Source organism: Anabrus simplex, chromosome 2 (assembly GCF_040414725.1).
Source record: "Anabrus simplex isolate iqAnaSimp1 chromosome 2, ASM4041472v1, whole genome shotgun sequence".
NCBI classification, from domain to species: domain Eukaryota; kingdom Metazoa; phylum Arthropoda; class Insecta; order Orthoptera; family Tettigoniidae; genus Anabrus; species Anabrus simplex.
In genome coordinates, this window is record NC_090266.1 from 760,448,702 (window position 1) to 760,473,025 (window position 24,324).

At 40.0% G+C, this 24,324-nt stretch overlaps 1 protein-coding gene across 1 annotated transcript in view; it reads right to left on the reverse strand.

Moving 5' to 3' along the window:
• The window catches only part of mmd (mind-meld), a 1,597,006-nt gene that overhangs the window by 213,849 nt on the left and 1,358,833 nt on the right, over positions 1–24,324 (reverse strand). The window contains exons 12-13 of the mRNA XM_068225859.1: positions 17,391–17,615; positions 1,958–2,032 (exon numbers count right to left, since the gene is read on the reverse strand). Coding sequence (XP_068081960.1) covers positions 1,958–2,032; positions 17,391–17,615 — 300 coding nt within the window. The remainder of the gene's footprint in view (positions 1–1,957; positions 2,033–17,390; positions 17,616–24,324) is intronic.

Below are 24,324 nucleotides of genomic sequence, written 5' to 3' on the forward strand. Positions count from 1 at the left end.
TTTCTAAAACTTTCTTCTCCGATAGTGAGATGGCTCTGCCATCTATTTTCTAATGATATCTGGTGGACTAAAACAAACTAATTGCTGAATATATGTTTGTTGTAGTTGGTAAACGTTTTTCTCTGATGTTTTTTTATGTACGTACCGAAGTTGTCAACACTTCACCTGGTTCCTCCTCTAAAGTAATCTGCCTATTACGTACTGGTAACTACGTTCTCAATCCAATCAAACCCGGTGGTGTGTATGGAAATTTAGCCTATCAGTGCTTTGCATTGTAATTTAACCTACGGAACTATTTAGGAGAGCACTTCAGGACCATCTTGTCTGATTTGCTCCATTTCTTGAGAGTGCAACTTGACGGAGGGCAGTGAGGGCAGAAGGCAGGGCACGATCGGCTTGAAGAGTATCCAGTGCTATACGGTAATGGCAGAATTTACCTAAACATGTGATCTTGTCTGCGGGTAGTTCGAGGAGAAGGTTTCAGCAGTTCCTTAAGATGTAAGATGTAATCTTTTATTTTGGGCTAAAATGTAGGATCTTCTGCGCAGTCTTCGGACTCTATTTATATTCCCTACTGGGGACACATTTAATGTAAGCGAGCACGAGTGGTGAACCTCGGATCTCTGCCCTTCGACTTTTGAGCTGGGTGACTAAAGTTATCAACCCCTAAATTTTGGAAATATTGTCTCGGCATTTAAATTCCCCCCCTTTAGTTACCCCTTTTAGTATGGGGTTAGCCTCTGTGTCATTGGGCCTTAAGCCCACTTAGGTTCTCGTCTTTTCCAGAATGTTCTTTAAGGAGTGCTGGTGTTTCGCCCCCCTTGTCTTTTGTTAATGGCCTGCCGTGTGTAACCTTTTATTTTTATTCTTAAGGCCTCGTAGTATGGGAAATTATGCCCCTGTATATTCTTTATTGTTCTTAGAGTAACCCTGTTTACATTTTGGTTCCTTTTGGGAACAAAGCTTAAACTAGTCGTGGAACTTCCTAACAGATAAGCCCACCATGGGCAAGCAGTGTATGAACACTATGAAGTGGGGTCACCTTAGGGGTTACCGACTGTAACTTAGATTGTAAGAAGCAAGTGATTGAGGCTAGCCTCTTGTATCCCGGAGCTGAGACTTCTATAAATTGTACCTGTTCGGAGCAACTACGCCCTTTCATAATATTGCACCTGACAGGAGCAATTATGCTCTTTCGTATGTAAGTTAACTACTGGGAGTCCCTCCCAATTTATTTTGTACCTGGTTTAGGACTTATAAGTCCAATACATTGTTGGAGCTGACGAGCTCGTTGTTAATATTTCAACTGTTCCTTGTTATGTCGTTGAATTACTCCTTCTGAATTTTAAGAAAGGAAAGAAATAAAATTTCCAAATTTTGTTAGAGTAAATGTTTGTTCTAAGTGATCCCCTGTCCAGCCATTCAAACCAGGTGCTTCCTATTTCTCGGCAAACCACAGAATTCCGGTAATAATAATAATAATAATAATAATAATAATAATAATAATAATAATAATAATAAATTATTATCGAGCGAATTGGCTGTGCAGTTAGCGTCGCGCAGGTGTGAGCTTGCACTGTCGGTAGCCTTGAAGATAGTTTTCCGTGGATTCCCAATTTCACACCAGACAAATGTTGGAGTTATACTTTAATTAAGGCCACGGCGGCCGCTTCCTTCCCGCTCATATCCCTTCTCTACCCTACCGTCGCCATCAGACCTAATTATTAGGCCTATCTGTAATTTTGATAATATTTTCAAATTCCGCTTACTCTTCATATTTCAAAATATAATATTTGTCTTTTGTCGTTGCCAGCCTTTGCGGAACATTATCCGGGAGAGAATTCCAACGGGCAGGTCATCAAGCATTGAAATATCACAAAATCATTCCAGATAATGTTTCATTATTAAATAAAAGGAATATTTTTATTTCAGAAAGTCTGCAGAAGAATTTACTCACCAAATCAGCAATGTTGGCCACCTGGATTGCATCATGGACGACTTCTGATCGCATACTTCCATTTCGTTTCTCGAACTAGAGGGAAGGAAAACACTTCAGTATTAGAGAAGAATAGAATACCGTAGAGGCCTACAGTACATACTACAATAACATTGATAAAATTGAATACGGTACTATCATTTCATGAATTTGAAAATATTAAATGAAATGCAAGGTTATCAAACTACATTACTGCCATGACAAGCTCAAAAAGTACAATCAAATAGATAGGAGTGTCATTGTTCTTATTTTCATTTTCAGTAAGGTTCTGTCATCTAACAAAGTTCTAAATCACCCGTGTAAGTCTCATCAGCAGTAGGTTTGCTAAGTAAAATAATTATTATTGTAGCCAACCTATCATATTCTTAACTAATTTTAGCAATGTACAAATGAATCCATGGAGAATTCGTATTATTCCGAGAGAGTTGAACCTTGAGCTCGGTGTAAATTTTCACAAACCTACATGTAGTCTTTAAAACGAAGTTAAGGTGGGATTTGTATGTCATAGCGTGTAGGATAGTCACTTCAGTGAAGAAGTACTATCACCGTTGATTATTGTCAGATTTTCAACAGTGAATTAAAGTGAAAGGTTTGGACATGAAATAAAGTGACCAGACGTTCCGTCTTGAACGGGACAATACCGTTTTTCAACCTGTTGTCCCGGTGTCCCAACAAATTTTGTCGGGACGCCCCTTTGTCGCGTTTTGTTAGAAAATGAATTTTAATTTTAGTCTCTATTTTCGTCAACGTAATATTTTAAATTATTATAGATACTGAAATTCGTGTATTGCAAGGTAACTGTTTTTATGTCCATAACAACTAAGCTAGCTAAGAGTAAAGAGAGAATATAGGAGGCTGTGACAATATTCGTTACTAGCAACAACAAATATGGCAACCCTGCTACTCTGCCTGCATTTGTTTTCGTCGCCTGAAGCGAGTCCCTGGTTAATTCTCTCAACAACAGCAGTTGGAGTGTCGTATGATGCAGGATTGAAGTTGCCGAAACGAAAATGTATGTTCACTACTGCGTTGCAAGAAATGTAAGTGCCTTATTAACTTAGAATTTATAGCGAATTTAATGCAATTCAACTCTCAGTAATTATGCATAGATCAACAAATACTTATTTTCTATCGTAGGTACACGCTCATAAAGAAAACACTGACCGATTGTGATTGTGATATTCGTTGCACCATTTGTAACACCGAATTCTCTGTGTCCCATGGAGGGGAAAGCGACATTGAACAACATCTAAAACCAAGGAAGCATAAAAACGCAGAAATTGCGGCATCGTCAACCAAAAGTGTAACTTCATTTTTTCGGCCAACTTCAGCAACAGACCGTGAACTGCACTTGGCTGCAATTGAAGGAGCCTGATTTTCCACATGGTTGAAGAAAGCTTTCGTTCAAATGACTGTGCTTCGAAACTAATAACAAATTGGTTTGAACAGAAATTCTCTTGCGGTCGTACGAAGTGTGAAGCCATTGTTGTGAACGTACTTGCACCTCATTCTTATGAAATATTCGCAGAAGGAATTGAATGAAGTCAGGTTTGTTACAGTGTTTACAGATGATTCTAATCATGGGGAGAAAAAGATTTCTCCTGTTATGGTTAGGTACATTTTACCACTACAGGGTGTCCGTGTTCGAATTTTGGAAATTGATGAACGTCCTGGCGAAACAGCAGATATTGTTACCGATTATCTCATTGACGTGTTTGCAAAAAACAATCTTAACAACAAGATAATTGCATTCTGTGGTGACAATACTAATAGTAATTTTGATGGGGCAGCACGAAAGGGATCCAGAAATATTTTTCACAAACTTAGGATGTTATTACATCGTGAAATCTTTGGCGTTGGATGTGCAGCGCATATAGTGCACAACACAATTAAAACTGCGCTGCTGATTGTTTACCTATCGATGCAGAACTTGTTATTCACAAAATATATTACCATTTTCACTCATACACTATTAGAGTAGAAACACTAAAGGATTTCTGCAATTTTGCTGAGATTGAGTACAGGAAATTGTTAGGTTATATTAACACCAGGTGGTTAGCGTTGATGCCAGCACTTGGAAGAGTTCTTGCAATTTTTGAAGGACTGAGGTCATATTTTCTGAGTCCGGAAAATGTCCAATGATAATGAAAGATTTTTTGAAAACCCATTGGCGAAAATTGTTCCTTTTTCCTGCACAACCAAGCTACAACTTTCCACCAGGCAGTTCTCCAGGTAGAAGATGAGTTAACAACAGGAGTTGAAGTAGCCATGGCACTTTCTATATTGAAAGTAAATATGACTCAGGAAAAGGAGAACAATTTTTTCCCAGGTGTTGTAAAATGTGTTTTGCATGAACTACAAGATGAGGGTAAGGTGAAAGTAGAGGATTTCCAAAAAATTGCTAATAGTTTCTATGATTCATGAATTCAGTACTTAAAAGTGTGGACTGACAGATTTGAATTATATAAGAAATTTGAATGGATCTTGCTTAACAATGTCCTGAAATGGAATGATGTTGAAATATGTATACCTACGATTAAAATTGTATCTGGAGAATCAAATGTTGATGAAAATGCTATTTTCAGTGAATTTGTTTATGTTAAGCAATTTGCTACTGCAGACAAAATCACTCAATGGAATAATGAACGAAAAGAAGCCCATCTGAGATGGGTAGAAATGTTTCAGTATTTCTCATCTCAAAAACTATCATTCAGTACTTTTTCTAATGTTGTAGAATTTGGGTTATCCTTGCCAGGTACTAATGCACCTGTAGAGAGAGTTTTTGCAAGTATGAACAAAATATGGACATCAGAAAAAAAATTAAAATTTGGAACGCTGAAAGCATTGTTGCTTATCAAAGTCAATCTAAAATACAGTTGCTTTGAGTTTTTCAATTACTTGAAGCAAAATGAGAAACTTCGGAAGAAAATCCATTTGTCAGAAAAATATGTCCTCTAGGCTAACTGTATAACATGATGTAAAATGTATGCGATTTTCATAGTAATTGTAATGCTTTAAATGTTCTGTATTCATTAGGCTTATTGTAATAATTTTGCCTTATGTTTATAATAAATAGATAAACAGGCTTATAGTTTTCTATTTGCTTTAACTTATAGACCAAATAACACTTTTTTTAAAAGTCAGTTGAAAAGTGTCCCGTTTTCTGCTTGAGAAATTATGGTCACATTACATGAAATCATTTTTTTAAATACAGGTAATGTTGACTTGTTTCACAGATTTCGTCCCCAGACTACAAATCCAGTCGATGACCATTTTCTGCGACAGTCAGCTAAGACAAACGCTCAACCAACACTACCATACTGAATAACGATTTCTTGGTGGCCACAATACATCGTGAGTCTATCTGATCTGTAAGAAACAGGTTGCTAGATAGAAATCTAAACCTTCAACAGCCATGACAAGGGTCAGTTCTTACAATTCGATATCGTGCGGCAGATTGCAAACTGGCACGATTCATGCAGAACGGGCTGTTCAGTATCGCTGCAAGGTAGTTTATACCGATGATCGTAGCATTTTTCTGTTTTCTGAAGTTGTAAGTAGTCTATTTAAAGAGAACCTGTATACTGCACGCCTCCGGTACAGTGTACGGCGAGGGCAGTAAGTTTGAGACTCAGTGATGTTTTGGTATGACATTACATAACATCAGAGTATGCCTCACCAGGTAATTTAGGACAGTTAGAATTTTTGATAACTGGACAACATTCAAAACACAATGAAACCTTATCAAGTGTATTTCAGAGAAGAAGCCATCTTCATAGACGATAACTCGCGTGCTCATCGTTCAAGTACAGTCAATGTCTGTCTTCACAATGATGAATTATTTGCCTTTATGTGGCCATTTATCTCATTGAACATGCTTGGAATCGACAAATACGAACTATATTTAGACACGCTGACTCAGCGTTCAGTGGCGTACGCAGAGGGGTAATTTGGGGGATAATCTCCTTCCCCCGCGACATTTTGAAATTTATAACATGTGATTAATTGTGGCAACCATGTAAGTGAAGATTGTATGTGGCTCATTGTTCTGTTTTATTTGAACTATGTATTTGCCAACAATGTGTTGATGCTTCCATTATTCATATAGAGGGAGCGTAGTGTATGTTGTTGAAATATCATATTTGTTTTTCTTTTCTACATTGCATTAGGGCGTTGCTAATTTTTATAGAAATTCATTCCGGGATATAACAAATGGTAATAACACGTTTTTATTTTGCATTCTTTTGCTGATTTAGGATTATCAGTCATTATTTCAAGTTTCAAGAAGGTTTTAGATCAATTTTGAAGAATTTTTAGATCATTTTAAAAGTTTTTATATTTGTGCATATATTCTTTATTGACAAACTGATAATAAAAGTCCACAAGTAACAACATAAAAGGTTATATATTTTTCTTACATATGATTAAATTTGCTAAATATCTTTCATGACCAAGCAAACTGACCAGCAGTTGTTAGTAACTAAGAAAGGGTAAGTTAAGTTTTTATACCTGTGAGTCTTGTGTTTCCAAGATACGTGCAGGAACACAATAAATAACTCTGATAATTAGGAGAAAGTATTTCTTAACGTGTCTCAAGCACAAGGAACGCGCCAGCTTTAGCACCCGCCCCTACAGCCAATCATTCATTCCCGCATACCTCTAGGCCAAGAACAAATGGAAATGAGAAGGGATTGGAATCAACAGTTACATACTATACCAGGAAGGCATAGGCCCTGGCACATATAAATTACAAATTTTATTTTCTAGCATACAATTCACTTCCGATACGTGAACAGCTGTGTGAGAATGTTCTCGTACCTACTGCACTCCACGAGCGAGAAAGAAAGTCAAGCAAGGTCAAATGACGTCACCGCCGCTTGCAGCTTACTTCCCCTACCGAAGTTTCTCGATTGTATTTTTACGAACTTTTTAACGCCTGGACCGATTAACACGAGACCAACACTGAATTATAGCCAATGTTCTGGAAGTAAAACCCTGCAAATTTGAAATCAATCCGTCCAGTGGTTTCTGAGACATGACAATTTAAAGTTTGGGAGAAATACTCGCCCCTTATCACCTGATTCCAAGCGCCGCCCGCCTGACGTGTATATATAGGCCACTGGGCCGCGGCCATAGCCAGTGCAGTCCCGTGTACAGAGTCATGTGTGCACAGTGTGTGTAGAAAGTATGCCCCGTCGCGATTCACGAGGATATAATAGTGCCCGTACTCAAACGCTGTTGTAATAGTAAAAGGACGTCGTACCGTACGTAAAGTTTCTGCCGCGCCGCGACTAAAATACGACACCGTGAACTGTGCAAGTTCCATATAATTCTAAACTGTGCTAATATCATAAATCATTGCGTGTGGTAAACTGAAATCGTAATTTAAAACCACTTCTAAGACATATTTCCCTTCCAGTGAACTGCGTGAGACTGTATTTACTCGACATTCGTCCCAGAACAGGGCAAAGATTAACTATTTTCATTGTGCACTTTCTCGATCTTTCGATCACTACGGTGAGAAATCCAGTGAACATTAAGGACATTTTTCAATAATATTAAATATTACGGACTAGTGTGGTGTGAATATAACCATAAAACCTCCTTAATCTGTTAATAATATTTGTTCAGAGACTGTGATAGGAACTGTGATACGTCACGTTTTCAAGTGCTTATGAACTGTGTATATAAAAACTGTGTTTTCTGCAGCATGGACTGTGAATGTTAATTTAACGCCGTAAAATCAGTGTAAAAATAGAACTGTGCATTACGACGGTGTGTGATATTAACATCCGTAATATTCTCAATAGTGCCAATTGAACTTTCCGTATTCCGACATTACTTCCACGAACAACGGAAATCTTGGCAAAAGTGCTACGACATCCTGCTACATTAAACGTCGCTTCCAACGTGGGATTTACATGGTTTCTTCAGTTATGATACCCATCGAGGGACGTCAACGAGGGAGATAAACGTGGTATCTTCACTGAACATCGCCGGTGCTGAGTTCGAGTCTGCGTCCGCACTCCGCGGAATGCTCCAGACACCGTACAGCACAACTCCAACATGTGTAAGCAGATCTTCTCGCAGTCTGAGTGAGTAATCACAACTGACTGACTTTTTATTAAGCACTTTGTTCAGTACAGTGTTCTTACAAGTGCTGCGTGTGGATGTTAATTCATAATTTCATCGTCAGTTAAAAAGTTCATATTTTACTATACATTCCTTTCTAAATCATTAATTAGTTGAAGTGCTTTATTCATTTCATTCTTTCAATTTAAACAAACTGAAAGACATACTGCAAGAGTTCAAATATTTAATTTATCAAACTTTCCATGACAAGTGTGTGTTTATTTTGTGTTTCAAAATTTAGAAAGACTGTAGGTCAGCACCTTAAATGATGAACTGACAATTTCCAAGGTGCTAGGCAATCACTCATAAATATGCTAACTTATCTACTTGTTCAATCCTCTCCCCCATGAACCACCCGTTTTATTTCGTTCTTTCTTCCTCTATTCTTGCGCAAAATCATCACCATTTATTTATTTCCGTTAATTTTCAGGGACCACTTACTAGCATATTCTGAGACCGAATTCAAACTTCTCTGCATCCCCCCGTTAAGGTCAGTATAATCACGTCATCCACAAAAATCAGTCCTGGGATTAACTACTGGCGCCACCCAGTTATTTCCTCCGTGGACTTGCAATATATCGTTTATGAATAATATAAATAGAATCGAAGATAACTTGCATCCCTGTTTTAATCCCATCTTAAAATCTATCGGACTACTAATTATATTTTTCTCCAATTTAATACAACAACAAACATTCTGGTATATCACCTCAATCGCTCGTATAATCTTTTTTGACACCCCCAAACTTCCTAAATTTTCTATTAATGCTCTTCTACTCACTGTATCGTACGCTTTTTCAAATCTATGGCAGCTAAGTATGTTTACCGCTTTTCCTGCTCACGTATTTTACTAAGATAATCTTCACTGTCATATTATCTGATGTCCTTCTACCCTTCCTGAAACCACCCTGAAAAATTGACAATACCGAATTCTCTTCTGCCCAGTCCCTCAGTCTGTTTGCTAGCACTCCTGTGTAAATTGTGCTCAATGAGCCAGCAAAGTTATCCCTCTATAATTACTCGGGGATTTTTGTTACCTTTTTCTTATAACTTAGGCATATAATCCCTGTTTCCCACTCTTTTGGAAAGTTACCGCCGACGAAAATCCTGTTAAATAATTTTACTATGCCCTCTATCCGGCTCCATGGCTAAATGGTTAGCGTGCTGGCCTTTGGTCACAGGGGTCCCGGGTTCGATTCCCGGCAGGGTCGGGAATTTTAACCATCATTGGTTAAATTCGCTGGCACGGGGACTGGGTGTATGTGTTGTATTCATCATCATTTCATCCTCATCACGACGCGCAGGTCGCGTACGGGAGTCAAATCGAAAGACCTGCACCTGGCGAGCCGAACATGTCCTCGGACACTCCCGGCACTAAAAGCCATACGCCATTTCATTTTACTATGCCCTCTATCATTTGCCCATGTTTGCCTACTTCTTTCCAAAACAGGTTGTTGATACCATTACTCTGCCCCCCCCCCGTCGACCTACCCTCAAGTTCACCTATCACCTCAATTACTTCCTCTTTTGCAATTTCTTTATCATGTTCATATATTGTTACCTCTGTATCTCTCCATATGCCCTTTCCCCCTGTCTACAATTCCATTTGTCTTTCCCTCCTAATCATTCACGGAAGTAGCTCACCCACTGGTCGTAATCAATGCTCGGTTTATCATACCTCTTCCCTCCCTTATAAATTTTGTTTATTTTATCTAAAACTCTGTCTGGTTGATTCATACTAAACTCCCTACTTATTGATTCTGTTTGTTCTTTCATCCACAATTCCTTCCTCCCAACAATGTTAAGTTTGTATTCTTTCCTTAAATTACAGAACATTTCTCTTTCTTCACTTCCTCCGTTTTTCCTATATTCTTTTAGCGACTTCATGACTCTTTTCTTTAATTCCTCGCACTCTTTATTATACCACCCTTCCTCCCCTCTCACCTTGCTTCTCTCGCCTCTGTCTGTCTGAGGTACCCTTTTAATTGGGTATACAATTAATCCTAACGCTCTGTCAATATTTTCTTCCTTCAAAGCAACTTCCCAACCACACCTAATTAATTGTATCTCGTTTTCTATAAGGGCATCCAATTCCAGTTTTACTTTGTCTCTCCACTTATATTTGATATAACTTCTACCCTTCTCGGTACTCTTCTTTATATATCCATCCCTTGCCTCTCCCACACTTTTTTCTATCAAAACCAGACCGGTGCATGATGGGATTGAACCCAGTCTCCTACCTCCATCCTTTTGATTCCCCCTAACATGTCTTCCGAGCTAATCACTAAATCAATAACACTTCCTCCTTGAGCTGTAATATACGTCAATTTCCGTTACCTGTCCCCATCCCACTAACTATTCAGAATATAGAATTTTCCTGCTGCGCAATTCTAAGAGTTTTGCTTCGTAACTATTACTTTCATTATCTTCACTTCATCTTCCTCCCCCCATTTTCATCTCATCCTCTTTGCTGAACATTGGGCACTGCTCACCTATCCTAGCATTCCAATCGCCAAATAGCAACATTCCATCTTCTTCAAATTTCCCACTAATGATACTAGTTTCCAATAATAAATCCTCAAAGAATTTATCATTAGCGTATAAAAAGCTCTTGGGGTGACAGTATGTAAAAACCAAGGATACCTTCTTTATTCTCCCTTCCTCCCTCCCCATGTTAAACCTAAGCCAGACCACTTCCTCCAGCTCGTTCTCAATATCTTTTATTAGTTCACTAACCTTTTCCTTTATTAACACCATTATCCCCAGGCGTTCGCCTCTTATTGTGCTCTTTTGCCCTTGACGTATACTTGACCACACCCCCGCCATGTTACCTCCTTTCCTATTTCTAACCATGTCTCTAAGAGTGTCACATTGTCAAATCTTTCCAGTCCTTTTTGACCTCCTTATTACCTAATTTACTTAATAATCCTTCAATATTCACAAACCCTATCATCCCATCTAGTTATAGATTGGCCTCTCGTCCTTTTCCATTTCCTCCCTTAATTTTACTTCTCGTTACTATGGCCCTATCTCCTTTTACCTCCAGCCCCTCTTTCCTTGTAATTTTGGGGCGCTCTTTGCTCCCCTTGTCCTCCGTACCTTTATTTTTCTTACCCCACAAATCTCTTAAACTCAGACTTCTCCCTTTGTTCATAGCTTATTTTCCTTTCATTTCGTCCCTCGCACCTTCACCTTTATTATGCACGTGTCCACTGCACTCTCTGCTTGCCGTTTCTTGAGACTCACCTCCACCACTACCTTCTGAATCTTCGTTTTATACCCCGCACTGCACTGGCCACTGACCCCTGCGTTGATCTTGACTCTTACCTCGTCTCGTCCTACCGCTCGATCTGCGGCCTGTCTTCCATCTTGCCTTGTCACCATGTCTTCTTCCTGCTTGAGCTTCTCTTCCATTACTTGCAGTTTCGCCACTGCCCATACTCGTACCCATCTGCCATTGGATACCACCAGCTTTTGGGCCCTTATGTGCGCCCTCAAACCTTTATGTCTGGTTCTCAGTAAATGCATCTTTAAAATTTTCAAATTCTCACTCTCTTCTCTTCACATTTCTCTTTTAACCCAGCTTTTTTCACCTTGTAAATTACCTGCGTTTCTTAGCACTATATCCGCCATCAAGGTAGATAAAAGCTTCACTTTGATTGATCTGTGTCCTCTCACTTTACCTATCCTTTCCGCGTCATCTATGTTAACTTCACTTAAATTCATTTTCATTTTATTCTGAATAACGTCCACTGTTTTCTCTCGCTTCTTCCTGTACACCGTATATAAATATACATTTTTCATACGTTCTTGATTGCTGGTTTGCTTCTTTCTTCAGTTTCAACACCTCCTCTTCCAGATTTTTAACTTTCTCCCTTGGCATCGCAATTTCTTTTCCATTACTTCCCACCTTGGTCGTTGATTCTTCCGTTTTTTCTTGTACCCATTTGTTCATATTTTCGAACTCCTTCGATTGATCTCGTATCATCTCTTTAATCTTGTCAAATGGGCAGGCTTCTTTAAATACCTCCTTCACCACCTCCTTAATCATTTCGACGTCATCCCAGCTGATGTCGCCGCTAGCATTCAGGCCGGGGTTTATTCCACGCCCCCGATAACCAGTAGCACAGTTATTACAGCTGCCACCCAAACCGCCTTTCCCATCTTTCCCAGAACTCCGCTCGTTTAGTTGCATTCTTCTTCATTCTCTACTTCAATCTCCCAGCCGCCGCCCGATATTGCTCAACTCCCACCATTTTTCTCGGCACTCGCCATTCAGCTCGCCATTTGCTTGCTTAGGCTAGACTGGTGTGTGGATTATACAGGGTGAAGCGTAATTCGCGCACTCGGGCGTCGCAGCGCGACTCCTCACATGCCAGCAATAAAAAAATGTCTCTTACAAAATTTCGTCCTGCGAGTATATCCGGTAGAAAACGGACGTTGAAGAGTAGCAATCTGGCAACACTGTAAGCATATGTAGGGTAACTACCGCTGTCAGCGCGTTCTGGCCGTCCTGTACACTTGGTGCAGTGGGTAGAGTTTTTGGTTGGCATGCAGGAGATCGATGGTTCGATCCTGGGTTGAGGCGCATTTTTTATTTGCTAATTTCCATCTGACATTACCTACTGTAATACAGTAAGACACCGTTTCTGAGGTTACATGTATCCTACATTTACAACATTTTGTAACGCTGAAACAACAAATACCTGGTTAGACTAATAAGAAATAGACAACTGAAACAAATGACCAGTCATAGGACAGAATAACTACACAAACAATATCACTTTCGATATGCTAAAGATGATAGCACAGAACAGTAACACAACGTCTACCTTGTCATTTACATGCTAAATGTATAATAATAATAATGTTATTTGTTTCACGTCCCACGAACTACCTTTTTTAAGGTTTTCGGAGATGTCACCATACTACATGTAATATGCTCGCGCAGATGTAGCACATTAGCACTAATATTGTCCATATTAAATTCACGCCCGCGACGTGGAAAGGGCGCCTTTCAAAGCTGACCAATGAAAACGATTGTTCGTCCATTTCTAGGATCGTATTATGTAAGTGCAAATGGTTTCTAGAGGACCCGCTGCAATCGCTGTTGACGATTAAGATGCCAGATACCATACCACCTGGACTACATTTACGAAATAAAAAACATACGCCTCAATCCAGGATCGACCACTCGACCTCCTGCAAGCTATCCCGAAACTCTATCCACTGCACCAACTGTTCAGTACGACTAACGTCTGCTGACAGAGGTAGTTACCCTAGATGAGGTTACAGCGTTGCCAGATTGCTACTCTTCAACGTCGTTTTTCTGCCGGATATACTGGCAAGACGAAATTTTGTAAGAGACATTTTTTTATTGCTGGCATGTGAGGAGTCGCGCTGCGACGCCCGAGTGCGCGAATTACGCTTCACCCTGTATATTGTATTTATGTGTTTACAGGTTAATGCTTTATTGTAATATGTGCTTATAGTTTATGTATTGTACCAGTGTATGCTCATTTCTGGGGAGTTACAGGATAACCAACGTCGTGTGTCCGCTTTGTAAATATTAGAATAAGTTATTACCCCGGAGAAATGCGTATATTCTATAGTGTGATGAGTAATTAATGTGATAATGTAGACTTTATTAGCGACAAACGACGACATGATTTTCATGATTGGATAAATATGCGGGACTATACTTTCATAAACGTCAGGACACAACTACCATATGTATTGTGTAGACATGCAGAGTTGATTTGGAAATGCCAGAATGAGATTCAGGAGTGACCAAGCCTGATGAAAGACATTTAACGGCATTACCCATATGATAAATTTCAGTGTTTAAAAATTCCACGCAGGCAATAATATGGCATTTCTCGTGTGTGTAAGTATTTTCATGTGACTCTCTCAGTAATGAACATTGTGTTTTTGAATTGGGAACAATCCATTCTCATCATTTAGTAGATTAGCGTATAAGTGCCCACTTTTATTTAACGAACAGAACTATTGAACCGTATGCTCTTGAGCGTAGCCGTTGTACCAGTTGAACGTAGCGAAGATGGGACTTCGACGCCCGGGATTGATCTTTCGAAGTTCCTCAACCAGAAGAGTTCCATCCAACGAGATATTTGTGAAGTAAAATTTTATATTCAGCATTCCGTCGAGCCCGGAACAGGTGCAATACGTACACTCACTTGCAAAAAAAAAGAATGCTCGCTATGAACGAATCGTGCGTGTAGAATGAAGATTATAGGCTGACATGAGTCCCACTTGAGTTTAATGCTGATTGTCTGCGCGGAAGTGCAACGATAAAGCAAATTCATCTCGGTACAGGACATGAAGGACCTTGGAGGAGTGGAAGGTAAGGGCTTCCACCATTCGTAACCTCGGCACTTGGTGGGATACAGAGGTTAGCTCTACGCCCGGCCGTCTTTGCTCCAAGAATTAGCATGGTACTCGAGAGCCGACAGCAAAATGAGTTTGAGAGAGCCCGCGTCGTCGGACTAAGAGAGGCAGTTTGGACGTTTCGACGCATTGCTCACCACTTGAACCGTTCTTGGTTCATCGTACGCCGGTGTTGAACGTAGTGTGAACGTGAGGGTACGAGAAAGCTCCGGTTACCCCCGGCTAATCACCAGCAGGGAGAATCGCTTCATCGTGTTTTAGGCTGTAAGCACTCCATGGGCATTGCTGTGCACTATCCAGAGACATGTCACGGCAGCTGGGGATACTCATGTGTTCTGTCTCGATGCAGACCAGCTCCACACATCAACGTCAAAAGAGAATTCTGCAGGAGTAGCTGATTTAGGAAGTTTAGTATCAAGATATTTGACCTGATAACAGCCGTGATTACACGACAGAGAGATGGTGAATAGCCTTAATTAGAGGGGTTTCCGTTTTATTATGATAAAGCTTAGGCTACCTTTACATGGAAAAAAATTCATTGCCATTTAGTTATATATACTGACAAAAATGAAGGCTCCAGGAGATATGAACTTGGAACATCCGTTTCGAAATTTTATAATACAGAATTTGGGCTTTGTTTGGATACAAGCATTCTTTAATTAAGGTGATATACGTGAAAATCGATTCTTTCTTCATAAATATTTCTTGCATATTTCTTTGTGCTATAAACCATCGATATATTTTCCTTTCAGTTTACTGCCAAAACAAGAGTGCATGATTTAGACTACCTTCATCCAGTATTGTCTTTTTCTTTACAAGAACCACCACAATTCCAAAAAAAGTATTTTTTGAAGTTGGGTGAGATTGTGCTGTTACCACCTGCTGGATATCATCTGAAGTAATCATTATTTAAGAAACTATTTATAATCCTACGCTATTCATTACTTAAGTTTTAACAGTTTCACAAAAACAACGATAGTCGGGAGACTTGCTCACAAAAAGAAACATTCCAAAGGAAATGGAAACCACCAATGAAACTAAACAGGGTGAGAATGACTAAAATATCGACTATCTGTGTGTTGTGAAAGTGAGACATACATTGTTCTGGTCTGTGTGAAAGCACCTGAGTTAGAAACAGGGCAAAATTCCCTTCCGAATTTAATTTCCAGCACAATTATGAAGAGGCTTTAGCTCTAGCAACAGACAAACTCCAAGATATGCAGAGACTAACTGGACTGTTACAAAATCCCACCAATAAGGAGAAGGCCTACTAACTTGAACTTTCGCTTCAAGGTGGTGTCCAGGCAGCCACAGATCTTTAAAACAATGATGGCAAGAGCAGTGGGGAAGGTATGGTCAGTGGACAGTGGAACTTGAAAAGAACTACAGGGACACTTTTTATCTCTTCAGGGGATTGTCGCTCGCCCGGTCGCCCGCTCTGCGAGCCTCTCTCCCGCCAAGCACGTTGCCGTGGTGCACTTCTCGGAGCCGCAAGTCTGCTGAGAGCTCTATCAGCGCGAGGTTCAGTTTTCAGTTTAGTTAAGTGTTCACATGTTTAGTGCCCAGTGTGTTGTTTCAGTGCCATTTTCAGTACGTTAGCGTATATATATAATAACTTCATCAATTTCAGAAAATCTTGCGCGAAAGTACTCTGACTCATTGACGGGCGATGCGCTGGCCACATTACGGCAAAGTGCTTGGTGGGAGACAGGTTCTCAGCGCAGGCGACCGGGCGAGCGGCAATCCCGTGAATAGATAAAATAATGTCCCTGTATAACGATGTTTGCGGTAGAATACATGTCATCATTTTTTAAAATCCTGTATACAAACTTATGTCATCTCATGATCATTTCGTTTAATGTTTATACAACATTTAAAACATTATTCAGGACCGAGCTCGATAGCTGCAGTCGCTTAAGTGCGGCCAGTATCCAGTATTCGGGAGATAGTAGGTTCGAATCCCACTGTCGGCAGCCCTGAAAATGGTTTTCCGTGGTTTCCCATTTTCACACCAGGCAAATGCTGGGGCTGTACCTTAATTAAGGCCACGGCCGCTTCCTTCCCGCTTCTGGCCCTTTCCTGTTCCATCGTCGCCATAAGACATATCTGTGTCGGTGCGACGTAAAGCAACTAGCAAACAAAACAAAAAAAACATTATTCAGGTTCATAAAATGCATTGCATTATATTCGATTATTTATTTCTGTATTTTTCATTCTTGTCAGTTATTTACAAAACTGCCATAGTCCTTAAGGACATAGATTTAAACTCCATTTTCTGGAATTTAAAAAAATAGTCCGTGAGTAATACAAACTAGTACAAACATAACATCATTCATAGAATACACAACGTAAATTCCAGGAGTTGGAAAAATACTGAAGGAATACAAAATGTTTTTTCGCTGTCATGAAAAATTTGGTGTTTGGACTACGGCTATACTTTTTAAAAACGCCTCATGTTGAAAGAAATGTCTAGCTACTTCTGTTAATTAACACGTAAAATGTGATGACGTTACCTAATTTATACATATAATATAGGGTAAATAAGTGCGGTAATCCCTTTAAGAGTAAATTTTATTGGATATGTTGTCTGTACAACCACTAGACTAATAAGGATTTTCAACAGTTGTGATATTATAAAGTCACGGGAATTTTGAATCCTCGTGTCATGACGTGTATAGAACCAACATTATGTTAAATACAATATCCGTACATTTTGTGTACAAAGGAGAAAGTAACGGCTAAGGCATATCTCAAAGTTGGCATTGCAAGTCTGATGTATTAAGTGATAGGTGGACAACGTGCATGGGATATTAGGCAACTATATTTATAAAAAATATTCAGTACTGGTACTTACCATTGCCTTGTCGATGACTATCGCAGTTTCGATGTATTTGGTAGCTTCTCGTACGTCCCTTTTGAAACGTCCGCTCGCAGCGCCTTGCGGTCCACTGGTTCCCTCCGTCATGCCTGAGACGTGTTTCTGTCGTCGATAATTCTTCATTCTCCACTCTAAATTTCCCGAGTTGGCACAACCTTTGTTTGTCTTCGTCCGGGCCTCGAAGATCACGTGAGGATGTTTCTGCTAAAGAAACGCCGAGAGGCAAAGCTGTGCAGTTAAACTGACTCGTCGTTAAAGAAAAGCCATGTCGTAAATACTAAATTACAAAGAAATATTACACTGGGCAGCCAACATTGTTTACGAATAGTACACATACATTTAAAGCAGTAAAATGACTTGAAATTAAGTCCAATGTCTTTAAGTGTATTTGAACAGTAGAAATTGAGAAGACTACTTTAGAAGTTAATAAAAATGACCTGTTTGCGTAATATACAACTCGTAGTAGCTTGTTTCTATACCCCTTTTGTCGCTGAAAATGTAGTTACTATCGATTAGAAGGTTAAGACAGGAACTGATGAACTTATCCTCCTCATGAAGGTTTGTTGAAATGTGTTGTAAACAGAGATAAACCACTGACTTCCCCGTAAGGCTGAAGAGTTTAGGACCTCATAGGTTGAGGCTAGATTAGAAATAATTCTGAAGATATTGGGCAATATACTGTACAACTGTTTTATTACATCTACTATTACTACTGATAAAAGGTCCATGACTACGATGTGTTTTGGAAGCACGTTTATTGGGTCCCTAGAACTGAACATTTAAACAGACGTATACAACTTTATGAATTCGTTGGAATGACTAGATTAAGTGAAAAGTACAAGGCTTCCAGCCTTCTAAATAATAATAATAATAATAATAATAATAATAATAATAATAATAATAATAATAATAATAATAATAATAAAAACCGGGCGAGTTGGCCGTGCGTGTAGAGGCGCGCGGCTGTGAGCTTGCATCCGGGAGATAGTAGGTTCGAATCCCACTATCGGCAGCCCTGAAAATGGTTTTCCGTGGTTTCCCATTTTCACACCAGGCAAATGCTGGGGCTGTACCTTAATTAAGGCCACGGCCGCTTCCTTCCAACTCCTAGGCCTTTCCTATCCCATCGTCGCCATAAGACCTATCTGTGTCGGTGCGACGTAAAGCCCCTAGCAAAAAAAAAAAAAAATAATAATAAATGCGCGCGGCCTCCGGAGAGGCCTGGTGCAGGTCTTTGGAGTTGACGTCTTATAGGCGACTTGCGCGTCTGTGAGGATGGGGCCGTACCTACGGTGAATTCTAATGATGAAGATGGCGTACACATCCAACTCCCGACCTAGCGGAATTAACCAATCAGGATTAAAATCCCCGACCCTGCCGGGAATCGAACCGGCACCTCATGGACCAAAGGCCAACACGCTAACCATTTAGCCATGGAGCCAGATCCAGCTACCTATGATGCCAGTAAGTCACATCCCTGTTTTTCAGACTGAAGTAATTTTTCTTTTCTTATTTTAAGTTACGAGTGGGAGTTTAAAAGAAGATCTGGTCAATTGGCAAGCAGAATCTTCACCGTTAAACGAAAACTGACAATTCCAAACACACACCTCCTTAGAGTATAAAACAGAAAATATGACTAAACGTGTCATGCAGTTAGACGGTGAATGAATAATAATAATAATAATAATAATAATAATAATAATAATAATAATAATAATAATAATAATAATAATAATATGGTTTTACGTCACAGTGACTATTTTCATAATTTTCGGGGACACCGAGATGTCGGAATTTTATATCGCATGATTTCTTTTGCCCGCCGGTAGATATACTGGCACGAGGCTAGCGTATTTGAGTGTAGCTGGCGTCTCGTAAACACAAAATACTGCTATTACTGATAGCAACCCAACTTTATTAAGTGGATCCAAAGCATGTGTTCTCAAACAGTATGACCGTATGCGGCTTGTTCAGATACATGCATGCAAAAATCATTCAGAAATTTCAAAAAAAAAATGTTCGTACGGAAAAATAGCTCAATAGACACGCCTGTTAAGTGGCCATTAGCAAGGAATCTCGTCAAAGAATAACTTTTCTGAATCAATCTCACGAAACTCATAACTTTTGAATGGCGTTATTAATCTTGTATAGATAAAAGAGGTTAGAACCCTGAGCTGCTCAGGATGTAGCTTCAATGAAGATTAGGCTTGTCTATTTCAGATACCATATAATGAACCCCAATATACAACGGGCAGTGTATTATTAACGTATTTTGATATTCTATCCCCCAAAGTAGGTTCAGATGATATAATTGTTTAACGACGTTGACACTAGAGTTAGGAGAACCGAGCTCGATAGCTGCTGTCGCTTTAGTGCGGCCAGTATCCAGTATTCGGGAGATAGTGGGTTCGAATCTCAATGTCGGCAGCCCTGAAGATGGTTTTCCGTGGTTTTCCATTTTCACACCAGGCAAATGCTGGGGCTGTACCTTAATTAAGGCCACGGCCACTTCCTTCCCACTCCCAGCCATTTCCTCTCCCATCGTCGCCATAAGACCTATCTGTGTCGGTGCGACGTTAAGCAACTAGCAAAGAAAAAAAAAGAGTTAGGAGATAAATGACAACATTCACATTCTTAATCAACGAGCTGTAGCTCCACTGGGATTGTTTTGATTTTCGGTTTTTATTATTGTTTCGAAAAGGAACCCACCTCTGTGGTGTAGTGGTTAGTGTGATTAGCTGCCACCCCCGGAGGGCCGGGTTCGGTTCCCGGCTCTGCCACGAAATTTAAAACGTGGTATGAAGGGTGGGGCGGGGTCCACTCTGCTTCGGGAGGAAAACTGAGTAGAGAGGGTTTCGATTCCTACCACAGCTTTCCTGGAAGTGGTTTTTCCGTGGTTTCCCACTTCTCCTCCAGGCAAATGTCGGGATGGTACATAACATAAGGCCCTTCACTTTTCCTTGTCTGTCCATTCCAATTTTTCCATCCTCCCACAACGCCCTTGTCCATCATAGCAGGTGAGGCCGCCTGGGCGAGGTACTGGTCCTCCTCCCTAGCTGTATCCCTCCGACCCAAAGTCTCACGCTTCAGGACACTGCCCTTGAGGCGGTAGAGGTGGGATCCCTCGCTGAGTCCGAGGGAAAAACCAACCCTGGATGTTAAAAGGTATAAGAAAGAAAGAAAGAAAGAAAGAAAGAAAGAAAGAAAGAAAGTTTCGAAAAGGGTATACTATGACTTGTGGAAGGGAGGAAATTTTTTCCGTAAGCTCCTGACAATCATTCCCAACTGGAACTTATCCAGAGTGTCCTCAAAATAATGCCCTTGCTCTTTCAGTGCCTATTACTTGGTGTCTTTTTGTTTGTTTGTTTGTTTGTTTGTTTGTTTACACACAAATGGATTAGGCAAAGAAGTGTTGTGGCATTCCCTACACATTCTCCTGACCTTATACCAATTGATTTTTTATTGGGGTACCTCAAAAATACGGTTTACCGAGCCAAACCAACAACAGTTGAGGCGCTGAAAGAGGCTGTTAAAACGACAATATCCCCCAATTTCATGTGAAATGGTTCTTAACGTTATTGAATCATTTGGTCCGTGTTGGCAGCCGTGTGTTGAAAATGACGACCGTCAGTTTGAGCATGTGTGTACACGCAGTGGGCATAAGACATGGCGTCTTTCATGGACTTGTTTAAATTGTTTCATGTAGGGCTAGTTGAACTGTTCTTTAATATCTTTAATTTTCATTAATAAATATCCGGCTCCATGACTAAATGGTTAGCGTACTGGCCTTTGGTCGCAGGGGTCCTGGGTTCGATTCCCGGTAGGGTCGGGAATTTTAACCATAATTAGTTAATTCCCCTGGCACGGGCACTGGGTGTATGTGTCATCTTCATCATCATTTCATTCTCATTACGACGCGCAGGTCGCTTACGGGAGGAAAATCAAAAGACCTGCACCAGGCCTCTCCGGAGGCCTCACGACATGATTATATATTAATAAAATTGTATCTTTATTTATAAAGATAACATTTACTGCCACTACTCAAAGTCGCCAGGACGCTACTTTCTTATTCATTGGATCAGTCAATACATAGTTTGTGTACGGTTTACTTTCCTTCGCTAGCTACCGTGAAGACACTGAAACGTACACCCCTAAAACAGGGAAACAAGCAAGTTTTGAAGGCTGACAGTAACCGGAATACCATATTCACACTGGATCAGACTTTTGACAAACTACCCATCCACAGCAATATTACAATATCCATTAATGTGGCTGATATCTCAGTCTCTCAAACTAATTACAGAGGATACAACTGATTTAAAGTCATCTGGTTCAATTTTAGTGGAATATGGAGCTTCTAAACTAACTCAAACATGCTCTTCAGAACAAATTAAATTACATTTGCGTACCAACTACCAACTGGCCTCTTTGGAGTATACAGGTGATTTAAAGGAATACGATGCTTACCAAGTGATCGGATCACTAGCCGAATTTTGAAATAAGAAATGAGAAAGTAATCTTATGTGTGTGTGTGTGTGTGTGTGTGTGTGTGTGTGTGTGTGTGTGTGTGTGTGTGTGTGTGTGTGTGTGTGTGTGTGTGTGTGTGTGTGTGTGTGTGTGTGTGTGTGTGTGTGTGTGTGTGTGTGTGTGTGTGTGTGTGTGTGTGTGTGTGTGTGTGTGTGTGTGTGTGTGTGTGTGTGTGTGTGTGTGTGTGTGTGTGTGTGTGTGTGTGTGTGTGTGTGTGTGTGTGTGTGTGTGTGTGTGTGTGTGTGTGTGTGTGTGTGTGTGTGTGTGTGTGTGTGTGTGTGTGTGTGTGTGTGTGTGTGTGTGTGTGTGTGTGTGTGTGTGTGTGTGTGTGTGTGTGTGTGTGTGTGTGTGTGTGTGTGTGTGTGTGTGTGTGTGTGTGTGTGTGTGCAAATGCTTCTGTATCTCCATGGCTTCTTAAACTTTCAAACGGCTCTTCAGCTTCAGTTAGATCTTGTGCAATATAGGAGTTACTTTTGAGTATAAATCTGAGTCACAATTCAACAGGGCCAGAGTTACCAACCTAAATAATGGAGTCATGAAAACTGGAAGGACCCTTTCAAAGCAAGCAAGCAAGCTTGTACTTTAACGTGACTATTTATATTATAACCATAGCCACGGGACCTCCAGTATTACGTGGAATCCGCACCACAAAGATGTGGCAGTTCATTTCTAAAATCCCACATGGATTGGCTGGAATTCGAACCGCGGCCTGCTTGGTGAGAATTCAGCTATCATGCCCCCATTGAGACAGTATTAAAATAACTTCTGAACTACTGTTCTATTTAGATTCCATCATTGTAAGTTAAAGACGTAGTTATGGACATTACAATTCTCGTCATTCTAATGACTCTGTGGCCAATTGAAAATAATTTTATTATGAATTCTTAAAAAACCATTTAAACAGTTGGTCCACTTTCGACCAAACTTTGTACAAGTTAAGGAATATTTATTGATATAAAACATTTAGTCATTGTCAGTGCTGACAAAAATTATATGCGATTAAATGTAGATTGTCACCTGAATAACTAGAGAGCAGCTGTATTAATTTCGACAATTCACAATCATAGCATTAACAGGAGAGTTTCTGAAAACTGCAATAACCACGAATATCTCCGAAATTATTCCTCGTAAGGTAAAAGCGCATGAAACATAAAAGGTCAGTTATATTTTGCCCAGCTTTTATTTTGTACAGTTTTGTCAATAAAGAAATTACGGTGCATTCTGACATTTCCTGATTTGGCTCTCTTAGTATTGCTACGTCAGTGTATACTAATCAAAGAATATACCAGCCTAGTTCACAGCCAGACTCTAATAGGCCTATATAAAAATATAAACCCCCTTCGGGGCTGTGTTGGATATCCGGTACCAGTGGTGCGCTTAATTGCGCTCCTCATCCGGATCTGGCAAGAAAATAAGTGTAAGAAGTTATATGATCTGATATTAAAAGTAATAATAAATTTAGAAAATGTAGTATGATGTTCCGGTTGAACAGTCTCGTTCCGGCACTGTTCAAGCACACTTGGAATCACTAGTCATAGCTGACTACAGTTAATTTTAAGACATTTCGCTAAAGGAAGTTTTTAGAAGTTATGGAAATTTTGCGGAGTAATTTTGAGTTTTTCCTGACGATTGAGGTTGATGAAATAGTCCTGTTTGATTTTTTTTTTTTTTTTTGCTAGTTGCTTTACGTCGCACCGACTCAGATAGGTCTTATGGCGACGATGGGACAGGGAAGGGCTAGGAAGTGGAAGGAAGCGGCCGTGGCCTTAATTAAGGTACAGCCCCAGCATTTGCCTGGTGTGAAAATGGGAAACCACGGAAAACCATCTTCAGGGCTGCTGACAGTGGGGTTCGAACCTACTATCTCCCGAATACTGGATACTGGCCGCACTTGAGCGACTGCAGCTATCGAGCTCGGTTGTTTGAATTTTGAATCGCGATGAAAGTTAGAAAGTTCTGAAAAGGTTGGACGTGGCATCATTCATGTGGTGATCACGACCAATGTTGCTTAACTATCTGTTAAGCAATTGAATTAACTTACAAAAGCAGGTTGGCGATACAGCGTTGCAGAGTGCGCCGCCTCGGCTTCTTCCCTTAATTCCAGTGTTGTTCACTATGCCTGAACCTAAATACCTAATTTCAAGCAATTTTGTTTAGCCGTTTTCCCGAGATTTAACAATAAATTAATCAATCAATTAAACAAGCAAACAAACACAAAAATGAACAGAACCTACTTTGGACTTTGATAAACCTAATTTGAGACAAAAACTATGTGGCTAAACTGTGAATACTACAGACAAAATTGGGTTACAGTACAGTATGTATAACAAAGCAGCAGTATGCTATCGTTTGGAGAAGAGTGGCAGCAAAAGAGACAAGGCAC